This window comes from Nicrophorus vespilloides, unplaced genomic scaffold (assembly GCF_001412225.1).
Source record: "Nicrophorus vespilloides isolate i.1.1-1 unplaced genomic scaffold, Nicve_v1.0, whole genome shotgun sequence".
NCBI lineage: Eukaryota > Metazoa > Arthropoda > Insecta > Coleoptera > Silphidae > Nicrophorus > Nicrophorus vespilloides.
The window spans coordinates 502,093-522,640 of record NW_017098599.1 but is presented as its reverse complement, the minus strand read 5'-3'; the positions used below and the strand labels follow the sequence as shown (position 1 = coordinate 522,640).

At 32.1% G+C, this 20,548-nt stretch overlaps 1 protein-coding gene across 2 annotated transcripts in view; it reads left to right on the top strand.

The window, feature by feature from the left end:
- Window positions 1-2,420: 2,420 nt before the first annotated feature.
- LOC108562853 (myosin-9) overlaps window positions 2,421-20,548 on the top strand; it is a 36,411-nt gene continuing 18,283 nt past the window's right edge. Inside the window, exon 1 of one of the 2 annotated variants that reach the window (XM_017921337.1) lies at window positions 2,421-3,191. In XM_017921337.1, the coding sequence (XP_017776826.1) occupies window positions 2,511-3,191 (681 nt within the window). In that variant the 5' untranslated portion in view covers window positions 2,421-2,510. The remainder of the gene's footprint in view (window positions 3,192-20,548) is intronic. The other variant, XM_017921336.1, reaches the window with a different exon arrangement.

Genomic DNA, 20,548 nt, shown 5'->3' with positions numbered 1-20,548 from the left:
TGTAACAAAGTCGTTAAATGTATATTTTTTACACTTGTGTTGTATAATCAAATTTTAATATAGTAGCCAATTATATCCACAAATTTCTGTATGTCGATTGTTCCCTTTTTTATGTTGCTTGATGAACAAAAGGAAAATTGGAAACATGAATATGGGTCGATTTAAGTGTACATGAAAACAACTTTGAGCGCCGAAATTTCATGTCGGAACACACAAAACAGAAGATAGCTTCTGTGCTTTAATTAAACAAATAATCCAGAAAAATCGTATATATTTTAATACGATTATCCTGGAGTATAGAATTTTCAAATTTGTTAATTTCCAATTGTAACTGCAAAAAATATATATAAAATAATAATAAATTTATATCAATTTTTAAAAGATAATAAATAATTATTCAATTTTATGGGCATCAAACTTTAATACGGATCTGAATTAGCGAAAATGGTTAAACAAAAAAGAAATTGGTTTTATAGTAAAAATAAAATGTATTGGAAGCTGTAAAAATAATAAAGTAATAAAAGAAACATTGTAATATATTTTTTACTTCTTGTATTTTCGAGTATTACGATTATTAAAGGATATAACATAAATGAATTTTTCTTTATATTTGCAGTTCTTCGAGTCGCAAAAACCAAATAAAAGTCGTATGTAGACGACATCGTTACTGGGCTGGCCTGGCAAATCCATGTTTGCATTATATACAGAATTTAATAGGCGAAGCGTGTAATGTGGAACGGACTTGGCAAGAATACTCCAACTTTGGTAGTTGGTGATGGTCGAAGGGATTGATTATTTGCAGGAAGCAAGGCGCCGACTTCAATGCGAGATGCGAGGCTCCGTCTGACTCTCTTTCTCTATGTACACATCATCCTAGGTCAAACTGTTTAAAATCTATATATAGGATTTCGGTTCGGAACTTCAAACGAATCCTATACATTCTTAACATGTAATCGAATCTTTGTCTAATCTCCACGTTACGATGCTAATTTCCTGCGATAAATCAATCAATCCAGCTGCTAAGTTAATCAGAGCTTTAACTTGTGGAGCTGAAGTAACTCAATTAATAGTTTCACGGCTACTTTGTAAATACACTATTCACTCACACACAAGGGTGTGTGCAATTGCAAGAACAAATGGTTAATTAATTATAAATAAAACTCTGTTAATAATTTATTTACTTAACTCGTGTTTATCTCAACGTTATATTGTGATAGTATTTTTACACTTACAACTTTTTATAAAGTTTTAACCAATATTTCTACAAAAATCAATTTGGTACCATAATTTATTTTGTAATATTCCCTTTTTTTGGAAAAATTCCCAAATATTTCTTAATGACTTTAGTAATGAGTTTGGATTGATTTTGGCCCGTTCACATCTTCGTATAAATATTAAGAAAAAAGTATGTCAAAAAAGAAACGTCATAAAACTGCGTTAGTTATTTTGTTAAATTCATTTACAACAATAGAACAAGATACAAATGTAATTGAAAATTGTCCAAAAACAAGTATTCTCATTTTTGACATAAAAATTCAAATATTTAATTAGTTAGTACATATAATTAGTAAGAACATTCCAATTAGAACTATTTTGAAATTTCAGTTGAAATGATGAATGATTTATGATTCGTGCACAAATGTATTTGCAGTAAATCAATTGTTGAAAAGTATGTATAAAATATTTCAATTTCGTTTGATAGATTCGGGAAGTGTGGCGTTTCAAATATCCTTTCAGGATTTGAATTTGCCTTTAATTACAAGATATTGAGGAAGGTGCATGTGTTGTTGAAGTTATAATAACGTGAAAATGAGGGTCGAAATAAGACTGGAAATGATGGGCGCCGTTCACGGACGGCAGCTTTTAGAAATACGATGAGAGTTCGCTGCATTTCAGCCGTATTTCAGGAGAGTATGGTTTTCGAGACGTCCGCCAGGGTGTATCGAATGTTATTTAAAAATCTAGGCCTTCCCCACTCGGTTGACCCCAATTCATGCCGTGGAAGCTCTCTTGCGCCGCCTCCGATGTATTTTTAGCGTATGCTTTTCGAGTAGACATACATACACACACTCGCAGACAGAGTAAAGGGCGAAGGGAGAGAGAGGGTGGTGGTGGTTGTGGCAATGATGATTATGGTGAGGTGATGGCAGTGATGGTGGAGGCGTTGCAGAAGTAGTAACACTCGCTGAAGAAGAGGTTTTCGGGGAAATTCGTGATTTCGGAGGATGGAAGAAGGTCCGGATGCGTGGCGCGCGCGCTCTCACTTTGTTCGAAGCCACCAGCACGCACGCTCATCGAGAGCGTTGGAGGCGTGAGGAGGAGGAGGCCGGTGTTATCGTGTTGGTCCTTACGAAGGAGGAGGCGGTGGAGGCGGCTGTGCGGGGGTGGAAGGAAGTTGGTGGTGACGCGCGCATCGTACTCACTGCTACACACACCCGTTTCATTGATCAGAGGCGGCGGGCAAAGTGGTGCGGGCGACATCTTCAGTACCGTATGTGACATGACATGAGATGTCCCGAGACGCGTACGTGGGGGGCAGCCGGTCCCCGCGGGGCGTGAGATTGCCCACCGTGGACCGGTCCCCCAGCCGGGCTTATCCTGGTGGAAGTCCGATAAGTAGAAAGACCTGCCGTCCGACGAGATCTGGAAACAATTCACCGGACCACGGTTACGGCTTTCACCACAGCTACTACAGAGACGAGGAGCTCGCCAGTCCGACTATGTTGGAGGAAAGAGGACGTCCGTTGGCCGTCGGCCCTGGTCATCATCGTTCCCGTAGCGCGACAAGACCCACCAACCCCATGACCGTACGATACCAATCTTTGGATCGAGGCGCGACCGTTGACCATGAACGAGAGTTCCTTCCCATCCGCGACCGTAGGGATCGTTCCCTCGAACGGTCCCTCTACTTCGACGAGGACACCTACGGAAGTCGATCAGCTCGACAGTCCCCCACGTCCCATCAGCCCTTCCTCGGTGAGCTGCAGCATCAGAACTCCGATCTTCAGCGTGAACTCGGCAACCTCAAGAAGGAACTCGAATTGACCAACCAGAAGCTCGGCTCCTCCATGCATTCCATCAAGACCTTCTGGAGTCCCGAGCTGAAGAAGGAGAGGGCCCTTCGCAAGGAAGAATCCGCCAAGTACAGTCTCATCAATGACCAACTGAAACTTCTGAGCAGCGAAAACCAGGTCAATATAATTCATCATCACCATCACGCTACATTTTTTTTTTTTGCAATATTCATTGATGCCCTCCTACCATGCCATCGATTTTCAATTCCACCCTTCTCTGCTTAATTCATGCATTATCTTGTACCAATTCGAGCTTACAAACATTGTCTGCTCAATATTTCAGTATCGAACCTTTCCACCCACGCACGCACCGAATTACAACCACTTCTTTCATTGATTAAGTTCACTTCCTTGCGCGACCAGCGGCGTCCCTCCAATTTTACACAGGGAGGGGCAAACCATTTTTTTTATATAATATCAATTCTTATAAGTATTATTTGTCTCATTTATCCGTTTTATTTATATGCGCTTTACATCATCATTCATTGAACATTCACAATATTACAATTATAAAATATCAATTCTCGACATTAATTAATCTCTATATATTAAATTAAAAAATATCAAATATATATACAATCAATTTTCAACGTAAATCAATAATAATTCAAGTATTGTCATTTTCTTGCGCATGTTTACTAAACTATTTTGTTTGTACATTAAATACGATCGCGCATGACACTGATTGGTTAAACTTTCCAGATTTTTTCCCCTCAACATTTTTATATAATTATGTACATTTGTATAATTAATACAATAATATGTAATTTCAGTAGGATCATTGTTACGACGATATTTTGATCAAATATAACAGTGTTTCTCAAACCAAAACTTGATTTTTTTACTCTGAACAGTAACAATATATTGTTACTATTAGTATTGTAAAAAAATTAAGCATAATAAACTTTATATTTTTTTCAATATTTGATTTGTTAAAAACAAACAAACAGCTAAATATTTCATTTTTTACTATAATTAACAATTATTATGTTCCTTAAACATAAGTAATAAATGAAATTATATTATTCTGTCAAAAGAAATAATTAATGATAATTAAAACTTAATTTCTCATATATTTCCTTTACACACAATTTTCTAAATAAAGAAAACTTAGCATTACTTTATATAATTAAAAAGGGATATAAAAATATATTATTGTATACATACATTTCTATAATTAAAACTTTGAATATTAATTTGACCATTAAAATAAAACAAAATCAAATTTTAAATAGGTTTTGATATTAAAAAATGTGATGATTTTCTGTTAAGATCATCATGATACATACATTAAAATTAACTTGAACTTGAAAACATTAGTTAATAAAAAAAACATATATTTAGAAGCAACCGTTGGTTAAGCAGCGCATGTTTTCAGTATTCAACCATTGTCCAAATTATTTCCGTATATTGATCTATCCGCCGTTGGATGTAACGATTTTCGCTCAGAAATACTTACAGTTAGAAATTATTCATCATTGATTTTATAGATGAACAATTTTTACAACTATACGAAAAAGTTATATTTAATACCAATTGTTTTATCAATATATTTATCATTAAAAGTCATAATTTTCTATTGGAAATACCGACAGTTTGAGTACATTCATCATCGATTTCAAACATGAAAAAAATTGATATTTTTCTAAAGAAATTAACATAAATGTTAAGCAAGGCATTAATCACATTATTAACTTTAAAACTAATTTTCTTCTATGCAAAAACAGACATCTTAATTACAAGTATCATTGATTTTATAACTACAAATTGTGATAATTCCCCCAAAAGAAAGTTACATAATCTTAATGCGATTGTTTATAAACGTTAGATGTAATGATTTTCGCTTAGAAAATCTATATTGAAAAACTACAAATTGAACTTTTATAATTTTGAAGAAAATCGAACGCCCATGCTTCCTCTATTAAGCAAGAAGCACTCGAGGCGAAGAAACACTTAACTTGTCTCTCGCCTGTAGAGAGAATTCCCATCGGAAACAATCATAAATTGTAATTATTACACTCTTCGGTTACACGAGATTCGTAAATCCCTTGTCGACGACCTTTAGAATCCTTCGACCACTTTACGACTCTCCTCTTCTCGAGCAGCACCGTAAAACGAGAGAGCTCCAAACAAAGAAGAAAGTCTGAAACTCGTGTAAAAGAAAGATGCATATTTTCGCAAACGGTCTAATTTTAGAGCGCATTCAGAGACTCTTAGCAAAAATTCACGTCCTTTGCCGCAAATGAACAATTTTTATACAATTTTTATCAATGATCATTCAAAAACTTCAAATCAAATCCTTTTAAAATATTGTGGAATAATAGTATTGATTTTCATTTGTTTTAATGTAAAGTATTAATAATATTTAGTCGTTAAGACGTGCTCCTGAGATGATGATTTTTTTTGTTCTGGATGTGAGAAATGGGTCAAGCACGTGTTCAATAAGTGGTCACAAGTGGAGGGGTCAACCATCTGCTAATAAAATCATTCTTTTTAACATACCGAAAAACTTCAATCACGGAGCCAAAGTTTTGTTATCGAAGTGAAATTGGTTTCTCCGCCGTGACTAACGAAATATCAATTTATCTATAATAGAACAATGATTTTCAACTAAATGGCCGTGAGAAGGTACATACATATTTCAAAGAAGACGTGCAATAAGTGCATAAATCAAAATTAAAATTACAAAACAAATAATTTCTGTATACAATATAAAGATTACATTAAAGTACCAACAACTATTTAGGTCTGTTTCACGTCTCTTTATAATTTACATAATAATTAATTAATTCATCATATTTATTAAGTATTCAGATGATACTTACGTAATGTTATGTACATACCACATACCAAGTGTATACACAATTCACTTGTGAAAGTTACTTGTCATGTAGAACAGTGATTCTCAAAGTATGGGTTGGCAGAAAAATATCCATTCTTCGGGGGTTCCTTAAAATTATTTATGTGCAAAAGGGGGTCGCCAAAAAGTTGGAGAAACACTGATGTAGAATATTGTGTATTACTTATATAAGTGGTAAATATGCCACGTAAAACACTTTATAAATACTGTAGAAATATAAATGACTACAAAACAATTATTTACTTTTTTTGGATTCAGATATTCACTTAAAACCTATATAGTACAGCAAATATGATACGTACACACTACTTGGAAAGTAAATGCAAATTGTATGTAGTATTTCTATATACAATTCTTGTGACAATAACTTGTACATTACTTATATTTAAGAGTAGAAATCCAAGTTTAACTGAACTTATAAGTGCTGTCAAACGACAAGGGGTTGAAAAGTTTAAAAAAAACACTGTTTTAGAATATCTTTTTGTAAAGACATCAGACAATAACAATGAGAATTCGTCTTCATTACCTCATTGCGCGTGTTTATTTTAAATTAAGATCAAGATGTAGTTAGTTTGGTGCACGTCCTTGGGTTGTCTTACAGGGAATTAACCGTGGCAACGAGTCTATAATTAGAATTTTTCATGAAGCAATTTCAAACAGCTCAATGTTTCGTGCTCAAAACAAATCTGGTTTAACGCTGAGGGCTTTCTCATCACAAAAAAGAAAGATTAAGTAAAATCAATGAATCGATCAATTTTTTGTTTTATGATTTCAATTTGTACTGAGAATCTATTTAATTATTAAATAATTTATACGGTTTGAACATTTAGGACCGAAAATTTTTCGAATTTTATATAAAAATCATTAAAAAAATCACAAATATGACTTTTTTTTTAAGTTCTAGTTCATTCTTCCAAAAGTATAAATTTATAATTTTTTTTAAAGTAAAAGTTAATATTTTATTAAATTATTATTCTATGATTTGTTTCTTTTTTGCAATTTAATTTTAGTCAATTTCATTTGCTGTTCTACCTAGTAAAACAAATGTAGTTTCTCTCTAATTCTAGAAAATTTACAAAAGTGTCCAACACTCAATTCCTTTCTTTATAGTCACATTATTTTCCTCATTATCTTCCTTTTACCTTATAGTATCAGTTAAAATAATTCTTAGTTGCAATGGTAAAGAAATACAAATGTGGTTATAATGACCGAAAATATCGTGAACCGTAAAATGCAATTATTGTCTGCATAATTCCTGAAATGCAATCCTGATCATGGCTGCCTGCCTGCATGTAACCGAAATGATTCGCATCGCATCGGATGCCCCAATTTATCGGGGACAATCCTGTAATCCTTACGCGAATATGAATAATCGCGAAAAACTGGATATTTGACGAGGAAAGGTGGATGATCGATAATGTGAATGGGCTTTTTGAATCAGCAATGCTTGAGGTCCCACCACCAAACAGTTCAACACTACACATGTTCCATAGTAGTAAACGCTTTTCCTCATCCTCCACGTTCTAATTTCATCATTCGAGCTTCGTAGTAGTACATACTAGTATGTATTCGACGCAAATAGAAATGGAAAAACACGCAGCGAAGGCGAGAATTCAGCGGAGAATTCTGAATGAAAGCGTGGCTGATTTTTATTTTCCTCTTTTTTTGGAGCTTTCTTTTTTTCTTCCTTCTTCGTGTATATTGGATTTTCAACTGATCGCTGCTTTTCATTCAGCTCCGATTTGTATTTCTAATTAAAAGCAGCCGTTGGATGCCTACGAAAGACATCAGACAATTTAATTAACGTCTCTCATTGTTGTCTAATGTACGAAAAAGGGAAGAAAAAAATGTTGTCAGAATTCGTGCATTGTCGTAGTACGATCGATGCTCTCTGACTCACGACGCTAAATTATTAACCCTGAGTCACTGTCGTCTCCGCACTCGCTCATCCACCAAATTTACGACTGTGAAATCGACTTGGAAAACACATTTATAAAGAGCGTTCTTTCAGCATTATTTAAATCTTTTGAGAAACTTCGCAGTTCTAAATATAAAACAGAAATAATAATGATTTTGTTAACATCAATCATAATTAATATCACAGAATATACAAAAATCTGTTAAAGTAATCACGAATTAAATTGGCAATCATTAATTCTGAAAAGTTTAAAGTCAAATGAGAATGAGAGAAAATACATTCAAATGATATCATGAACAAGTAATATAACTTTCAGACACTCCATTGATTCATTTCGAGTTATGAAACCTGTACAAAATTGAAAAATAACTGATCACAAATTATATTATTAGATTCTTATATTTTCAAATACACAACGATTACAATTATATTTAATAGAAAACTTAGATACAATTTATGGCTTTAAGTTAATTCCAGATCTTCCAGATCAGTTGTCATGCATCTAATATGATGTGATTCAAAGCTTTAGAGCTGTGAAAAAAAAACAACTTAAAAGTAAAATAAATAGAAAATTCCATTTTTATATTCTTATAATAATAAAGAAGATGTCAGTCATCGTTATATAATTATGTTGAATTGAAAACTGAGATACTTTGCAGTGACATCTGTCAAATCAGTTGTCATTGCGTACAGACAAGCAATACAATAAAAGAGAACTTCATGAATCTATTTATTTACTGAAACTACTACTACTGAAAATAATGTTACAACTTTTTGAATTTTTGTATCGTTAATTCGTCTAATATCATGTGATTAAGAAAAGCTTTAAAGCAGTATTGTTTTTTATTCAAAAGCAAAAGAAGTGATTTTAGATCAAAGTAAAAAAAATATTGTTATATTCTTAAAAAATTGATTCCAACTGCAAAGCGATTTCAATTGTCGTCATATAATTGAATTGAAAATGCAGGTACAATTGATGGCATTACGAAAATTCGCGACATTAGTAATAAAATTTGCGGTGACAGCTGTCATGGCAGTTGTTATTGCGTACAGACACAAATAATACGATAAAAGAGAACGCTATGAATCTTACTCAACGTGAATTTCATATTGTTTTTAGTTTATTTTTTTCAATTTAATTTTAGTCCTTAGTAACAGTTGATCATTTTTTATTTAATTATTATGATTATATGTTTAATATATTAAATTATTTCAAATAAACAAACAAAAATGAAATTTTTAGTTTCATTCTTGCAACTTCAAATTATAAACTAATTAAAAAAAAAGATCTTAATTGTTTAGAGAAGAAAACACTAATATTAAATAAATCGAGATTCGCTCATCAAACGTTGGTAATTTCAAATAGTTACGTTAAGATATTTCCAATAAATCGGAAAAAAAAAGCATTGAAGAAAAATCAATAAATTTTCATTAAATCAGAAACGACTCTCGCAGAGCTTAATTAAACTTTCGCCTGATTAGTTTAAGGTTATGGTGACGCAAAAAAACAGCGACTCCGATAGATTTGGAACGCATCCAGAAAAAGAATGGGATCTGTTGAATGCCAACAGCAAACTTTGATCCTCGGAGAAAGTGCGAAAAGAACAAGTAACAACAACAAAAAAGCTGGACTAAAGATAGGACAAAGAAGTCCGTAGTAATTTTCATTATTTAATGAGATTATTTTCTCGACGTTTCACTTGTTGCGAGTAATCTATCGCTATAATTCTGTCGGCGCTGCACCCTTTGTGGAAGCCCTTAAATAGTGTTTCGGAGGACATCGATCAATGAAAATAAAGTAAAATTTACAAGACGAAAATTGAATTGGATTTGCAAAACTGTTCAATCGGCGGCGAATTTGTAAATGCTCCGATTTAAAAAAAAAAAACACACGTATAAATAGAGGAAAATTTCATTTGCAAACTCACTGGACAATATGCTACAGCAGATACCTAAACTGGATGTGCAGACGGCGTGAAATTCGAATTTCATTCGATTGTTGCCGTTAGCAATTTAATTTCGAAGCCAAGGAGAATCGAGGATTTCCCAATTAAAAGACCGTTCATTATTTCACCTGACTTTAAGTCACTTAACCTTTACCCGCACAACGATAAAACTTTTGCGCAACTTTTTAATTGGCTCCGAGTTCGTTCATTTACGCTTTAATACATTTTTTTATCGACACCTTGAAAAAGTTGCTTTCATTATGCACTTTATAAATTTACACCGGATACATCCAAAGCTTCCTGTTTAAAAAAACAATTCAAAACTTATATTTTCCACACCTCTGAAAACCCGTTTTGTTATTTCGAATTACGAACATTTTTCTTTTTCTCCATAGAAATATTTATAAGTCATTAAAACTTTAACATTTTGTCATAAAAGAAACGTTATTACTTTGGTTTGATCTCATTTCTAACGCATTTTATTATTAAAGAATCATGTAATATGGACTTTCCATCATAAACGTTACAATTTTTCATCAATAATCCGTTATTATTTTAATATTATATCAGAAAGTAATCATCCATATTTTTATGTGCTCTCGATAGTGTTTATACAGCTTTTCATCCCAAAGTCATGTACAGTGCATTTTCCAATTTTAGTTTAAAAGAAGTGTAATAATTTTATCATGAATGAAAAGTTATTATTTTCTCATGAAAAAACGTTATCTATTTGTCACAAAAGAGACATTCAGTCATGCTATGTGGACTTGCCTTAAAAGAAGCTATACAATTTGGTCATAAAAGAAGCTTTACCAATTTGATTTGCTTTCAATTCAAACATATTGAGGTTATGTCATGTAGTGTGGATGTTTGTCTTATTCATTATAAAAATTTATTGAAAGAAACTCTTACTCTTTTGCCTGTAAAAAGTTCTACCATTATATCATAAAAGAAGCGTTACTATTTTAATATACTGTCACTTTCAAATTATTGAGATTATGTATTATACATACAATTTTAGCATTAAACGTTTAACGCTTCAACAATTTCAATAAACGAAAGGAAATCAGTGCAGGTTTCATGAGTATCAACGATCTGATATTCAATGTTTACGATAAACTCCCCTTTGGCTCAGGCCCAAAGATAGATTCCACCCGTTTGCAAATGCCACTGAATAACTTACCTGCTACACCAGTATAGCTCGTAACATCGTTATTCCAACTTAACTCAAACGAATCTTTATTACGCAAAAGCTGGCGTTCCGCAAGGCGCGATTCTAGGTCCTTGCAAACACCACAAAAATAACATAGTAAGATGGCCGAAGAATATCTATGCAAATGATCCGACGCTATAAGGATGCGCGCAATTCCTTATCGAATTGTGATCAATAACCATACCACGGCTATATACAATAATAGTGTCTAGTCAGCAACCTTTTTGAAGCAAAGAGCCATTTTTAATATATTGTTTGTTCAAAAGAAACGCATTGCAATCGATATTTTTACTAGTAAAATAAATTTTCCAACGTAGATGAGAATTAGGATCATCTCATATGAATTTATCTTCCAAATTGAATATTATATGGTGAAAATCCAGGATTCCGGAATGGATTAGCGACGTAGTTAATGTTGGTATTGGATACATTGTGGAAAGTGTGGGACGCTAAATATGAAGTTCAAATTGCCATTAAAGTGGATTTACGTTGGGGGCGCTGCGCCTGCAAAATTTGTTACGTGAAACAATGGCGTTACCATGGGAATTTCAAAAGTAGACTTGTCAACTTTGGAATTCCCGTTAGGTGCGAATATTCCTCTGCCGAAATGAAAATGTACAAATATACAGAAAATTGAAGAAAAAAAAAACTCTGGAATGTTTCATGTACTTATTCAAGAAATTGTCGAGCAATGTGAGAGTGTCTTTATCATTTTAGTCATTTTATATTTTTATGCGAAACAAAAGCGTTACTATGGGAATGTCAAAAGTAGACTTGTCAACTTTGGAATTCCCATCAGGTGCGAAAATTCCTCTGCCGAAATGAAAATGCATGCAGGATTGAAACAAAATAATAACAAAATAACTCTGGAATGTTTCAAGCACTTATTCAACAAATAGTCGAGCAATATGCGCAAATTGTCTCAATAATTTTTCCCCACTGTAGCTGTGAGAGTGTCATTATTATTTTTATTCTTTCTATTTTTATTATGCGCTTTTCTTTTACAGAGGAAAATTTAATAATCTTGGCGGAGCGGAGCGAAATAAGATTAAAAATGCACCCGTTTTGCGCAAATAATCATATTTTCCAGGCGCTTAACGAAATTACGGCAAAGTGGAACGCTTTTACCGATCGTTCGTTCGTTCGATGCGTGCGTGCTTTGCTTTTGCATGTGCTCCTTCGGCGTTTTCCTCTCCTGTATTGATTTTCCGACCACGCATGGATCGCGCGACACTCCCGCTAACGCAAAGCACCCCATGAATTCTTCACCGGTTTTCATATCGTCCCCCCTCGGCAAACTTCATTTCCCGTACTTCGTTATGAACGTACGCTAACCAATCTAGTTACTATACATACCTATTCAAAATCATACCGACATCAAATCATAAACACACACACAAAATTGAATCTAAATATATAAATTTCATACATTTACATCAATAGACAAATTGTAATTCCAATTTGAAATAAACTTATAAAAAACGATATATTTCTCCCCTCAACTTCAAATGTCACAGAAATGTTAGTTTTCTTACATCACTTTAAAACTTAATACTATATTTAGATTTCTGACAGAAGTTTCAAATTTTTCATTATTTTAGTTTTTTTTATTATTATTTTATGAAGCATTTTAGAAATACAAATAAAATGAAAAGATTTGTAAATAAAAAATGATGAGGAAGATAACAAAGTTAATTATATAAATTTTGTATTGCAATATGAACGTAACTTCTTTAAATCCAACCGCAAGATATTAATTGATCCGGAGGAGTAATTAACAACGTAAACTAATTTCAACTCTTAATTAAAGACTATCGAAAGGACGCAGGGATCGTCGATAGCGAAGATCTTAATCCAATAAGTGGAGGATAAAAATCATGGAAAGAAGAGCTGCATCTCGCGAATCTTGCCTCCTATTTCGCATCCAGCAATGCGGGAGATTCGATAAAGTTTCAATTAATCTGGATTATGATGTGGTTTCAGCGAAATTCGCTGTTCGATGTTATATCTCACGCGATGATTCGCAACGAGCGGTTCTCGTGCCTCTGCTGCGTTTCGATCCGAAACTGTGCTCGCATTTCTTGGTAAATTTAACGGTTTGATTGATATCTTCGCTTGGAACGATTCCCAGTACCTGTTGTTTGTTAGGAGCATTTCCGTAAGGGCTATACCTGATTTCATCGTGAATTTATTTAACCAATTATTAGCTTTTTTCAGTTCGTCACAAGCTACTTTTTCTTATAGCTTTAAATCTGTATAAAATACATAAGTTTGAAGAGCAAACATCCAACATTTTACACTTTCAATTCATAAATTTATCAATATTTCTTTCAATACTCAGCAGTCATTCATTACATTACTGTAACATTCATACCTTTAAGAATATATTGTGTTCTTAATTACAATCATATGTATATTTGACTCAAGGTAGATGATGGTATAATTATATATCCAAAGTACAATTAACATTTGTTTTCATGAAGATGTGATGATTCTACACTAGTTTCATCCATTCCTAATATCTATCGATCTTCAGACGGTAACGTAGAATACAGAATGACCTATAATTGCATCCAGTAATAATTAATCATCACGTCGGGTAGGGACTGCGCCCGGTCTCGGATTAACGTTGAGGCAGTTTGTTTAATATTTATTGGATATAAATATTATTTTCCTTGTCGCACGGTACTACCGCCGCAGAAGCCGACGACAATCGATCCATTCCCCATTTCCAAGCTCATTTGCATTCTTCGTGGACAATTCAATGTTCATTACCGACCCGACATATCGCAATTGCATTACGGACTTCCAAAGCGACAATGCATGTTACAATTATCCTTCCACCCAAAAAAAAACAACTGGCTATTCCCGTTTATCAAATTTCCGTTTCTAATTCAATATTAACGTGACGCTTTTCAAATTTAATAGTTTCCGATTGATGTGTGTTGCATAGAAAGTCCGTTTATCAAATAATTTAATTGTGAAAATTACTTTTTGAGGCTCAAAATTTGTTACTTCGATTTTGACAGTTTATTACATTACTAATAAGAACATACTAATGTGAACTGATATTGACCAATGTAAAGACTTTATTTTAAATCCGTGTTCAATATTCTTTCTATCATTATTAATTTTTTTAATAATTAGCGAAAAACGAAAATGGTTAACATTTTTACCTACATTTGAATATTTAATTGCAGAAAATTTTCAAATATCACAGAAATCACTATAGACTCATTTAATTCAATGTAGTTTTAACTTTAATACCTTTATTCACTATCCATTCTATCTTCATTATTAATGAAGTTATTAATAAAAATTTAAAGTACTCATTTTCCAACACTTTGCAGGAAAACCGCCGATTCTTCAGACATCTCATTGAACATATTGATTCCCTATAGATTTATCTTTAATATCCATCTTCAATATTCTTTCTATCATTTATAATTATTAACTAAAACGCATGGACACTTACTTTACGAGGCTCAATATTTATTACGTACTTTTTGATATTTAATTGTAGAAAACTTTAAGTACCAGACAAATCACTATAAAGTGACTTGATTCTATGAAATTTTATCTTTAATTAATGTATTTAATATCTGTTCTATTAAGTTATTAACTAAATTGTATTAACATTTCTCGAGGCTTAAAATTTTACAGCGTTTTATAGGAAACCAATCAAAGCCAGATAAATCTCAGTGGATTTATTGATTCTCTGTAGTTTTATCTTTAATATCTCTGTCCAACATTATTTCTATGGTAATTGGTTTTCAAGTAATTAACTAAAATGTAAAGACTTTCAATTTTTGAGGCTTAACATTTATCAATCCCTTGATTTCTTTTATATTTTTGTTTCTTTTAATTGTTACCAGTCCAGTTCATTATCTTATGTAAGTTAATTGCATGAAAATCTCAGATTTATCTTTAATATTCAATAACCACTCTTTATCTATTAGTTATAAAATTATTAATTAATCTTTCTTAATCTAATGTCATTACTTTATTAGTGATTTTAGTAAATTATGAAACAGTAAGAAATATCACAATGTTTGATAACATGCTGTGCATGTATTTGTCTTGCTGATGAAACACGGGCCTCCGGAGTGTGCGTAATTGTTTTGATTTCACCTGGACGAACGCAAATCCTCGGTCTTCCCGTGTAAATAGAGTTCTCGGTTTTAATTATTATTATGCAAAACTGGGATTTTCATATTTAATAGTCACGGAACGAAATCCAATTCTCCTGCAAAACGTCATTTGCATACGTACGTACGGATGGACGGACGGACGGACGCACGGAAACTTTCCCAGATCCCAGATGTCCGTTCGATCCGTAGCAGTCCTCTGTTTTGTTTCACTGCGATAGCCATTTATTTACGTAATCAATATCGAATTGCCTCAACCAAACTAGAAGCTATAGCACTGAATAAAAGCTAACTTTATCAAACATTGGACTTACTTATTTCGAATCATCTATTGAAACCCAACCTTCGTATGTTCCGTTAAGTACTTTTTTTTAGAGAATCTCTTATTGAAAAGCTATCTACTTACCTCTCAATTACAGAATATCAAAATTCAGAGACGCACCATTAACTTTGAGGTTCCTTGACTAACACTGTCTTGGGTACCTCGACTAACATTGTTTAGTCAAACACTGGATTGCAGCCCATAACAATACCTAAATCTGCCCCTGCCAATATTATTCACATATATATTATGACAAAGTATATTGTTTTCCATCGCATACTTGTTACAAAACTTTTAAGTCAAGTGCAATTTCTTTCTCAAAGATGGAGTCACTACTTATTTTGTTTATTAAATTTACAAGAAATTCATTAAAGCTACAAAAAAACAATTAATTAGATGTCTTTTTTGAACTAATTAAATTTACCTAATTTAATTATTAATTAATTGAAATAATTTTCATTGTTTAACTGATACCAAATTCACTGGCTATAATTTCAATTATTCTCTTAACTTTTATCACAAAAGTAAATATTGTTATTATAATTCAATATTTACACAAATTAAACTTTAATTGTACATACAACTTATGTTTTACTGTAAAAAGTTTTTGACTGCTATAGTTATGTAACCAATCGAACATTTTTTTTTTTTTTGAAAATAATTGATAAATTGTCAACAATGCAATATTTTTAAATAAAATATTGCATCACTTGAACAAATCAGTATCGATTGAATTGTGCGTTGGCAAAGAGCCAATTAATTTAAACAGGAAAAGTATTATGGAAATTGTTACATTTTAATTGCCAATTACTTTGGATTTAGTATTCAATAATCGTAATAATATATATTTATTTAATAGCAGTTCCCTATTATTTTCTTTCGTTTTAAAAATGCGCGGGACGAATTCTTTTTTTTTCTACACTATTCCAGTATTGCCACACGTTTTTTTAGGAATAAACTAATTCTAAATTTATAGTTTAACAATGTGTCAACTATTTAGTTTTAAATGTATTAAATTTATAGATAGCACTGATGAAGAAAACTGTCCTTTTGAACAATTTCATAATTGAAATTAGCAATAAACTAAAATTAGTGAAAAGTAAAAAATGTATTAATTATATTCAACAATGTCGCTTCTTGCTGCAATATGCTAAATTTGTACAGATGTTATCCGTTATTTTTGAGGGTCTTGGGCTATAACTGTTTGGGGTCCGCATTAAGGCAGTCGTGAACCCTAGACACTAGTTAAAATAAAAAAGGGATTGGGGCTCAGCATTTTAACAACAAAATATGTATTCTTGAATTCTAAGGACAGGATATACCTCAAAATGATCTAAACTAGTGATTCCCAAAGTAGTCTATATCGACCCCCAGGGGTCTATGACAACCTGCAAGGGGTCTACGAAATAAAAAAAATTGGGGGTCCATGACATGAAAATTTACTTACATTATACTATCTTATAATATAAAGACATATACATTATTTAGTTGCTAAAAATTTGAGTGTTAGATTGTATGAATCTCTTCAATTAGTCTTTGATGCAGTAAACCGAATCCGAAGCAACGCGTTGAATACTTTCATCAATTACTCCTTCACACTGAAGTACGCTGGATGTCGAAAGGCTTATGTTTGACAAGATTTTTTGCACTTTTTGAGACTATTTTAGAATTTCTGGATACTAAAGATAAAAGTAAATTTGATTAAAACAAAGTCCATCTCATCAGCGTTTCTTGCCAGAGTTAAACTAATAAAACAAAATATTGGACGGGGCTAATTTTCCCAGTTCCCCAATTTGTCACAGACAAACTGCCAGGAAGACAACGTTTTAACCCACGTTCAACATTTAAATGCCTTCTAGTCAGATTTAGAAACTAGGTTTGAGGACGTTTTGACTATGGTAATACCACCGTAGATAATTAACCCATATGGAGACATAGAAGAAACGAATGTCATATTATAAGAGGAACTGACTGAATTAAGTATAAACGAAGAACTTAAGGTTCAGTTTAAAAACGGATATCAGCAAAACCTTACAAAATTGACGCCAAATGTTGATAATTTTGTATTAAAGCATCAGGTTCATTCTTCTCACTAAAAACACTTACTTATTGCTTAGTTTATTTTATGTTACCTATATTTTATATAACAGATACAAAATTTTATTTTGAGTAGTTTTAATTTAAATTCAATTAATAAATGTATAAAACTTAACATGTGTTTTTACTTTAAGTTTTTAATACTAAACTTCACTACAGTTAGAAATTTACAAAAAAATCAATATCAGGTAAGTAGGGGGTCCACCCAAAACCGAAAAACATGGTAAGGGGTCTACGACACAAACAAGTTTGGGAACCTCTGATCTAAATTAACGTTGTAGCTGAAGCCTATAAATAACATGTCTAGATCCGCCCCTGAAGTAATGAAATAAGTAATTAAAAATGTACATTTCGAACAAAAACAAAGTCAAAATTCAATCAATAAATGAAAATACAAACGAAATAAATGGTATTATTTGATTGTTTAGAGATGAAAATGTTTGCAAATGGAATATTCCCAGTGGCGAAAGTACAAATAGTTAAATTAACTAGTGTCGAGGCTCACAATCTGCTTAGTTCCATCAATTTTTTCTAATACCTCAATACTTATAATTTATGGGCCTAAATAATATTTTTCAGAGGTGACTAAGATTTGAAGTTCCGCCACTGGAATATCCAATAGCAAATCATCGAGTTTGTTTGTGCACGTACACAGATGCATAATTAATTGCATAAAATCGCGTTGTTTTTAAAGCAATAGTTACTAATGACTATTTGTCATGTCACCACGATCGCAACTAACGAATTAATTGTTGCGTGCGTTATTTGTGTGCACTTCTCTCTTTTTGATTGTTTTCTTGTTGTTTTTCTCTCTCTCTCTTGTTTGTTTGTTTTCGTTGTTGGCGCAACAATGGTTCGTTTGTGTTCCATTCTTTATGTGAGCATTCACCGATGATAATATCCTACACTTCGGTTGGAATGAAAAAATTTCGTTTTTCACATTTATGTTTAAAGCGGCGAATGTAGAATGCAGGAAAGCATATTTAACCCTATAATCAATGTCTGCAAAGTGAGCAGCAGCAGCACAAGGGGGGTTAACATGCCGCAATAAATTACTAACACCCTCCGATCCACCCCAAAGCACACAACGACAACAAAAAAAACGTTATTATTTTCGGTTTAATCACTCTTTTCGACCTGTCATTTTCACAGTTGCATGGCAAAAAAAAATGCGAAACGCTGTAATCAGAATTACATTCTTGCAAATATAGCAACAGCAATTTGTTGCTGCGAAACTTGAAAAAAAAGCTATTCATTCACGAAACATAAATTACATTATTAAAACTTCTTGAACATGAATACAGTTAATCACAAAAAATAATTACAAAACTTTTATATTTTATATTATAAAATGGCAATAAAAAGAAGCCACAAACTGTTTATAACTTTCCATTTAATACATTAAGATTTTGATTAATAGAGCAGATATTAAAATAAATAATTAAATCCCGGCGCGTCCACCGAGATTGGATATTCACTGTTCTCATTTTTTATCTACTTTTGATGGTCATTTAAGTGAAGAGTTATAAAATAATTTCTAAATTACACATGACATAATTGTCAGTGGAATTTTATTTTTATAAATATTGTAGATGAGATTTAATCCACTTTGAAAATACTCAACACATTCATTGCTTATTTACGTGAATTTTGTTATTCTGAAAGTGCAATTCTACCATCTAGTTTGAAAATATTCGTCGGATTCATCAATCATTCATTAATGTAAAAGCGACGTGTCGAAATAAATCCATTAAACTTTATACATATTTAGATGCACACAGACTTGATTTCATAACAGACATTAAATGATTTTTTAATATACGTATTATATATTTACCGATCCCTTGTTTATTTACCATCAAAATATCTATTATACAAATGGATATTTTCTATTTTAATAAGAATTACTCATTGAGACATGTCATTTTTACAAATAGGTCACTTAATTTATTAACAGGTGTCAAAAGTTTGCAAATGACAGATTTTGGATATTTGGAATATTAAACGTAGTACTTTAGCAATTCCAATGTGAAAATATAAATAAAAAAATTCGGCATTTTTTCTATATTTATATGGATTAGTTTTGTTTTAATATTATGGTAAGCAAATTGTAGTAAAATTGTGAAAATTATGAAATATGACATGTTTCAATAATTACAAATCGGCCACATAACCTTAATTTATGTTAAGCCAAGCGTTTCTAAATGACAAATATTGAACAAAATTATGAAAAATCCATAATTTAGTATTAAATGAACAAATTGTTGTAAAATTGAGCTATCAATCAATAAAATAGTGAATACAGATGTAAGAGAGAATAAAATATCTTGAAGTTTATATGGTCAAAATGATTTATGTAGACTATTATGAAATGTGTCTTCAGAATGCAGAGAAAATAGGATAAGGATGATTTACGATCATATAAATCTAGAAATTTTCTCAAACTATTCAGTTTTATTTCAAAAGTTTATAATCGATCCATCAATATATTTTTATTTGTTACGTATTTAAATATAGTTGGTTAAATTGTTGCTTAGTTTACGTTAATTTTCAACTTATTTCTTAAACGAATTACGTTGTGTATGCATCGGAGACTGCGAAACAATGTTAGATAATAACGAAGTGGCCTTTTTAATGGGGCTCTTCGTTCGAGTGCAAATTTGATAAAAGCCGAAGGAGAACGTAGCGCAATTTGCAAAGAGCGTTTTCTTGGAGCCGCATTAAATAATTCGCCTTGTAAATGGAGCCGTTCGAGAAATTATAGCGTTGCAAACGCCATGTAAACGCATTAGAGAAACTTTAATGCTCGAACGAAGACAAAAGTTGTTGCAAAAATTCGTTTCAGAAACGTTAATCATTGTTATATTTTAACGTTTAGTTTAGTTATAGTAAAATTGAATAAGTTCAAGATTATATAGCGATGTACGCAAATTTTCGTTTAAAATGAAAATTGGAAAATCGATTGAAATG